General features: G+C 56.3%; 1 protein-coding gene across 1 annotated transcript; it reads left to right on the top strand.

The window, feature by feature from the left end:
• Positions 1 to 411: 411 nt before the first annotated feature.
• On the top strand, positions 412 to 7,555 carry KRT8 (keratin 8). Its single transcript, XM_030866914.3, has 9 exons — positions 412 to 843; positions 3,213 to 3,421; positions 4,048 to 4,108; positions 4,600 to 4,695; positions 5,281 to 5,445; positions 5,721 to 5,846; positions 6,428 to 6,648; positions 6,788 to 6,846; positions 7,142 to 7,555. The coding sequence occupies exons 1-9, from the start codon at positions 499 to 501 to the stop codon at positions 7,327 to 7,329; spliced, it is 1,470 nt and encodes a 489-aa protein (XP_030722774.1). The 5' UTR covers positions 412 to 498; the 3' UTR covers positions 7,330 to 7,555.
• Positions 7,556 to 7,839: the final 284 nt, after the last annotated feature.

A 7,839-nucleotide genomic window follows, 5' to 3' on the forward strand; every position in this document is an offset into this window, starting at 1 on the left:
GACACGGGGTGGTGCCTCTGGGGCGTCAGCTGCTCAGAGGAGACCCAAATGCCACAGATCGCTTTCCTGCTCTGCTCCTCAGTCTGTGCATTTATTTCCCACAGCAGGGAAGGAGATAAGACCTAGGATCCAGGGTTGCAGTGGCTGGGCCACCCCGCAAGGCTCTGTTAGGGAACAGGTAGAGGCTGGCAGCCCTTGCACGTCTCACATTCACGGAGTTACCCTTTCCTGGGCTCTGCGGTGGTGCAGGGGTGGGCTCCGGGCGGGCGCAGCTCTCTGCTGCCCCCACCTGAGTCCGGCCTGTAGGTGGCAGGTGTCAGGTTAGGCCCTGCCCCCTCAGGGCCTAGCCACTCAGCTACAAGGCCGATCCCCTCCTCCTGGGCTGGGCTCTTTCTTATAAGAGGCCATCCGGGGAGCTGCACCCCACCTAGGAGCAGCTTCGCAACTCCTCGAGTCTCTGTGTGCCTCAGCCTCCTCGCCTCCTCTCCAGCCTCCACCATGTCCATCAGGGTGACCCAGAAGTCCTACAAGGTGTCCACCTCCGGCCCCCGGTCCTTCAGCAGCCGCTCGTACACCAGTGGGCCGGGCACCCGCATCAGCTCCTCGGCCTTCTCCCGGGTGGGCAGCAGCGGCAGCTTCCGGGGCGGCCTGGGCAGCAGCATGAGTCTGGCTGCAGGTTACAGTGGGGCCCCGGGTCTGGGGGGCATCACAGCTGTCACGGTGAACCAGAGCCTGCTGAGCCCCCTCAAGCTGGAGGTGGACCCCGACATCCAGGCCGTGCGCACCCAGGAGAAGGAGCAGATCAAGACCCTGAACAACAAGTTCGCCTCCTTCATCGACAAGGTGAGGGCTCCCCCTGCGTGGCCCGCGGTGCCTGGGGCCGGACCAGGATCCCAGCCCTTTCTCTTGGTCACCCCACCCTCGGTGGGCACATCTCCAGCCCCTCCCTGGCGTCCTGCTGGGCCCCACCCACTCTGGCACCGCTCCCGCTTCCGACGGATGTCTCGGCGCCCTCCCCCGGCCCCATGCACTTTGGTTTGGGCTGGGGAAGGGATAGAGAGGGGGTCCGGGCGGCTTCGGACTCTAAATCTTGGGGCTCCCTCCCTCACTCGCCCATCTCACCCCAACTCGGGGTCTGATCGTCTGTAAAGCTTTCAGCTCTGGAAGAGTCCCAGCTGTTCAGCTGGCGTGTGGGAGGGCAGTTCCTCCCTCAGGTTCACCCTTCTCCCTAGCATGGCCCCAAGGGCTTCTCAACAGTGCTCCCGTGCTTTAAATTTTTTTTTTTTTTTAAATAGGAGATTGATAGGATTCTGGGAGAAGGAAGCGGCTGTCTTGATTCAAACAGGCAAATATTGATCCAGGCCTTCGGCGTACCGGGGCCCAAGTGTTGGGGGCATCAAGATGAGTCATAACTTGGCCAGGGCCCCGGGAGCCGGCCATGTGGGCGGCGCCGGGCGGGGCCGAGGCCCGCGGTACTGGGGACACGCTCCTCTGCCTGGGGCGTGTATCGGTGTGGGGTGGACGCCAGGGCCTGGCTTCGGAAAAGCCCATCCAGGATTCAAAGTCTGCGGGCGTGCGACACCCCACCTGCGTTTCACGTCCTGTTAAACTCCACGATTTACGGCTTTAGATAAGGCGTCTGTCCGCTAACGCCCCTCTCCCCGCTCGGCCCTGGTCCCCTCTCACTCTTCCCTACTACCCCGGCTCCGCCCCAACGAACTGGCTCTGCTTTCCGTTGGAAGGCGCCAGGCCGGGTTTTGCAGCCTCGGGGGTTTGCCTCCTCAGGGCCCCCAGGGCCCCCAGCGCGCTGGAGGCTCAGCCCCTCCCAGCTGACTAGCTCCTGGGAGGCATTTTGGGAGCGGAAGGAGGGAAATCCTGGGGCAGATTAGCGCCTTTAGGAATTGGAGTCCCCTGGGAAACCGGCGCTCCCCAGATTTTGGGAAGTGCTTGCTGGTTCCTTGGCTTTAAGCAACCTTCACTTTACTTCTTGACTGCGTTTTGCTAGCGCTGGGGTCCTCCCAGTGAGTAGCTAAGCACAGGCCGAAGGTTCCCAGTGCTCTGCCCTTTCCTTGGATGGACTATCTTGCTAAATCTGATTTCCTCATCTACAAAATGGGCACGCTAATCCCTAAGTCAAAGAGGTTTTGCCTATTCAAGCATAAAATGTAAGAGCTTAGCAGTGTTTGGCCTACATTAAACAGTCTAATAAGGCTAAATGTTATTATCACTTAGTTTTTATAATTTTGGGGCAGAATGAGCTGGGGAAGAAAGAGATTTACAGAGAGAGATTTGCTGGATCTGGACCAGACCCTTAAAATAACCTTCTGAGTCCTCCCAATTTAAAAGAAGTCCAACTTTGGGTTGATTTAAAAAAAAAAAAAAGAAAGAAAAAAGTCCTTCCTCTTCTTGGGACCAGTTTATTATTCTTTCTTTTTAAAAATTTCCCTTCCAACGTGCCTTAATTTCATCCTAAAATCTGGATTCCTTGAGCCCCAAGGAACCTAGGACCTTTGTGTTTGGGACAGGAGGACAGGGTTGTGGATTCAGGGTAGGGTAGGGTAGGGTGGGGTTGGATGTTGAGCTCAAAGGAAGGGCTGTGGGGAGGAGGGTCTTCAGTTTGCAGACAGATTTACCTTGTTTCTTGCCTCTTCCCTGGCTAAAAGTGACTTCTGCACAGGGGTGGGGCTCTGGATAGGGCTCGCCTGAGTTCTTCTAAGCCATTGCAGGGCTGAGGAGACCCAGGCTCAGAGAGGGGAAGTAATTCAAGATCAGGTAGCAGTGTTTGGCTAAAACCTAGGTCTTCTGGCGAATGCTCTCCAGGCTGTAGGGCTAAAGTTTCCTTATAGTCAATGAGTCCCTCAAAGCCACTCCAAATAATAATCATGATGATAATATTATTTGCTGTGAACAATCTACATTTTTTTCAATCATATATAAAGTGTTAATTAAAACTTGGCTACTTTTATTGACTGCAATATTACAATCGAAGTCGATAAGAACCATTTGTTTTGCAAATATAGCTTCAACATAAACTGCTAGCTATCCTCTTACAACCATGTATCCCCTTCTTTCCCCCCAACTCAGCACTAATGGGGTTCCGGAGACCCCACTGCTTGGGGATTTGGATGAGGGGAAAAGACAGAGCTTGCTTCATGCCAGACTTTGAGCCCTGGCCTGATGTGCGATGTGGACCTTTCTGCCTCATCGTGCAGGTGCGGCACCTGGAGCAGCAGAACAAGATTTTGGAGACCAAATGGAACCTCCTGCAGCAGCAGAAGACAGCCCGGAGCAACATAGACAACATGTTTGAGAGCTACATCAACAACCTCCGGCGGCAGCTGGAAACCCTGGCCCAGGAGAAGCTGAAGCTGGAAGTGGAGCTTGGCAACATGCAGGGGCTGGTGGAGGACTTCAAGACCAAGTGAGCCTCTGTCATCCCACCCTGCCCGGCCCCTTGGGACCAGAGGCCTAAAACACCAAGGCCCTCTGCTTGCTGGGCAGTGCAGTCTTATATAATTAGAGTGACCCCAGGACAAGGTTTTCTCAGGACAGTCTAGGTTTATGCCCATTGTTAATAGCACCTCCCTTGCCCCTTCAATCTCAGAGCTGTCCCAATTTGGACAACAAATTATCTGCTAATGTTTACACAGTAAACCTAAAATGGGAGACAGAGGTAGCCAACAGGCTCTCTTGTATACTAATAGCCCTAGACTCTATTTCTTCCTTACCCCTGATTTCCAGCACATTCCAGAAAGTTCTGTCTGAGGTTTCATGTCAGTGCCTGTTGCTAATCCTCCTCATATGCCTAATCCAATGTGTATTCGTGGATCTGGAGAGAGATTTCCTGCTCTAGGCCCCCCACTGGCTGATGGGAGCGTGGAGTAAGGGTGGGGAAACAGTAGCTGTTGGGGCAGAAGGGCCGGACCAGCCGTCTCATATCTTCTTGCATTTCCACTAACTGAATTTTCTAGCTATCCTTGTCCCCCTGGAAAGACCCACAGCAACCGCACCTTTGCCTCCATCCTCTGATTATATCTGTCTCACCAGGTATGAGGAAGAGATCCAAAAGCGCACAGACATGGAGAATGAATTTGTCATCATCAAGAAGGTGAGGGAGTACCCATTCCCCCACCAGACACTGGAGGCTGGCGCTTAGAGACTCAGGCTAGAGGCTTTCTGTTCCTAAATGTTTCTAAGTAATGGGACGACATTTGGGTGCCTCCTAGGTATCTAGCATAGAAGGACAGAGAGGTAGTTAGGTGTATTTGGACAGAACTCTGGACATCAATGTTGGAACATGGTTAAGAAAACGGAGCAGTAGAATTTGAGGTCTGGCTACAGAAGGCTTCCTGGAGGGGAAGGAGGAGGGGAGGGGGAGGGGAGTGGGGGAGAGGGAAGGGTGTGTGTAGGAAGCAGAGGTAAGAGTGCTGGGGCTGGGGATGCAGGTGTGATGGGGCAGAGACTGGACTGGGTCAGGCCACACATAGTGAGGTGGGAAAGACAATTAGTTAGAAAGTTCCAAGTCCAGGCCGTTGGGTGCCCCTGGCTTGGCGTCAGGAGTGGGCACTCAGCTCAGGCTCCCCTCCCCCTGCCCCGCAGGATGTGGATGAAGCTTACATGAACAAGGTAGAGCTGGAGTCCCGCCTGGAAGGGCTGACTGACGAGATCAACTTCTACAGGCAACTGTATGAAGACGTACGTTCTTGGGCACTGGTGACTGAGGTTCCCCAGCCCCATCAGAGGCCCCTCCCAGCCCCCAGCGCACCAACAGACAAGGGCCCACCACTGAATAATTACAGCTGCCAATAGTAGCCCGGCATGGATGTTCTATATGTTCTGTCCCCCTGCATGAGGGAGGGTTTATTATCCCACTTCACAGTTGAGAAAATGGGCTCAGAGAACTGAAATAGCCTGTCCAAGGTCACCATACACAGAGTGGTGACCCAGCTGCAGCTCAGGCCTGCTCTGTCCCCAGGGCCTTAGTTAGATTCTTTGGGCCGAATGAGAGCCCTCTGTGGACGCCATACTGGTAGCTGAGAGCACGGAAGGGCTCTGCCCCTCTGGTTTTTCGCCCAAAGCCAGATTTCCTTTTATCCTGGCCTCATTTCATCTTTACTTCCCTCCAAGTTCCAGGTCTTTGACCCATTTTCCTTCCTTAGGAACTTTGCCTTCTCTCCAGCCCTAACTCCCACTGTCTTGTCCTTTATGGAAGGCCCTTCTGCAGAAGGGAACTCCTTGTATGCGGGCCCAGGGCCTCACCACCTCCCTTCCCCACCACAGGAGATCCGCGAGATGCAGTCGCAGATTTCTGACACCTCCGTGGTCCTGTCCATGGACAACAGCCGCTCTCTGGACCTGGATGGCATCATCGCCGAGGTCAAGGCCCAGTATGAGGAGATCGCCAACCGCAGCCGGGCTGAGGCCGAGACCATGTACCAGATGAAGGTGAAGAGCAGCGTCACTATACGCTGGTGTTCCCCTTCTGGCAGGTTCTGTGCCCTAGTCCTTGAGGAGGGAGCAGGATTTCAAACTGGACTCTGCCTGCTGCGAGCTGGGCTGCCGAGTAGTGCTGGGGGACAGGGATGTCCCTGTGCCCAGAGGTGTAGAGGCGGGTAGGGGAGAGATGACCTGGGTTCTGGTGACTTGGCCGAGAGGGCATTCTCCCTCGGAGGGACCGGGGGGGTCCCCTTTCAACCTCACTCCTTGTCTCACATCTGCAGTACAAGGAGCTGCAGACCTTGGCTGGGAAGCACGGGGATGACCTCCGTCGCACGAAGACGGAGATTTCCGAGATGAACCGGAACATCAACCAACTCCAGGCTGAGATCGAGGGCCTCAAAGGCCAGGTACGGGCTGGGCTGGGGGTGGGAGAGGGTCTTGGGACACCTCCGGGTGAGAGGAGATAATGCAGGAGGAGTGAGGGGTCTGGGGGTTGGGGAAGGAATCCTAGACCAGAGTCAGGAGTTGGAGGGGCAGCTGGAGTCCAGACTGCTCCTGGGAGGCTGAGGGGTGCTGAGGAGGCCCCCGTGTGAGGGGCCGGGCAGGTAGGTTGGGGGTCCAGGATGGGTCCCCCAAGCCTGCTTTATTGTATCTGTCTTATATATCAGGGTAAGATTGGGCTCTGATGCTTTAAGGAAGTTTAGAAAGCAGAGATCTAGTCCAGCTGGGGGTGGATAACACCGCACAGCCGTCCCAGGTGAGAAGTTTGTGCGGGGAAGTGGCTGGAAGCTGCTCATGTTTCCCCGTTCCGCTTCCTCACTCTCGCCCACCTGTAGCATTTTCTTGGATTGAGCCAGGTGGAGTTGGTTAGTCCAGGTCGGGGAGAGGGGGTCCCTAAAGGAGGGGAAAGGGAGAGCGGGTGCAGGGGGAGGAGGGGAGGAGGCAAGCAGACTCTGCTCTAACTGCTTACCCGTCCCCTCCCCGCCAGAGGGCTTCCCTGGAGGCCGCCATTGCCGATGCGGAGCAGCGTGGGGAGCTGGCCGTCAAGGATGCTCAGGCCAAGCTGGCCGAGCTGGAGGCCGCGCTGAGAACCGCCAAGCAGGACATGGCGCGGCAGCTGCGCGAATACCAGGAGCTGATGAACGTCAAGCTGGCCCTGGACGTGGAGATCGCCACCTACCGCAAGCTGCTGGAGGGCGAGGAGAGCCGGTGGGTGTGGGCGTTCTCTGACTGGCCCTGGCGCCCCATCCCTGGGACCTGGGGTGGGGAGGGGTGGGACTTGAGTCCTGTTGTCCTGGGATAGGGCCAGGGGTTGGTCCTGACATCCCCATGTGTCCTCTGGGTACAGGCTGGAATCTGGGATGCAGAACATGAGCATCCACACCAAGACCACCAGCGGGTACTCAGGTGAGTGTCCTGGTCCTGGGGGGGCAGGGCAGGAGGCAGCTCCTATACAGTTCCCTCCGGTATAGCTGAGGAAGCTGGGGCCCAGTTAAATGCCTTGTCCAAGGTCACGTAGCTGATAGCAAAGCTCTCTCCTGCCCTGCTCCTGGTTTTCCCCAACCATCTTGGAGGAGTGAACCAGGGGCGTTCCCTATCCCTGGGGACCACGTCCGGTCCGGAGTAGCAGGGAGAAGGGGGCGTGGCCCCTGATGTGCGCATGGGCTCCTGTGCTCACGTGGCTGCCTCTGTTCCTGACCAGGTGGGCTGACCTCACCCTATGGGAACCCTGGCTTCAACTATGGCCTGAGCTCCTACCAGTCCAGCTTGGGCTCTGGAGGGGGCTCTGGCTCCTTCAGCCGTACCAGTTCCAAGGCTGTGGTTGTGAAGAAGATTGAGACCCGTGATGGGAAGCTGGTGTCCGAGTCCTCTGACATCCTGCCTAAGTGAAAGGCTCCCGCGATCCCTCCCAGCCTCCCCAGCTCACTTGCTCCTGCAGGAAGGAGTTGTGCAGGGGAGTGTTGGAACCAAAGACCTGAGGCTCAGTCCTGTCCTTAGCCCACCCCTGGGGGAGTCAACTGCCTGGGGCTCCCTCTCTTGCCCACGCCCCCCCAAAAGCCAATCCAAGTGTCTTTTTCAGAATAAAGCTTCAGCTGGCTCTGCCAGCACATTTTGCTGTGTGCAGCCCTTGTCTGTCAATGGGGTGGGAGACAGGTGGTCAGGAGGCCTCCCTCTGGGATCAGAAGGCTGGGGTTGGGGGACACGTGGAGGAAAGTCTGACCTCCTCCAGGGAGACTTTGCTGAAAAACCTCGTTGATGCCTTGGTTTCAGATACCCCATTTCATTTGATCTGGGCAACAAACCCTGTTGGGGCACAGAGCAGGGTTTAGATTGGAGTATCAGGAGATTTCCTTTCCCGTAGACCTCACAGGAGGCCGGCCTCAGGACCAGGTCCAGAGA

Source organism: Globicephala melas, chromosome 10 (genome assembly GCF_963455315.2).
Source record: "Globicephala melas chromosome 10, mGloMel1.2, whole genome shotgun sequence".
Lineage (NCBI taxonomy): Eukaryota > Metazoa > Chordata > Mammalia > Artiodactyla > Delphinidae > Globicephala > Globicephala melas.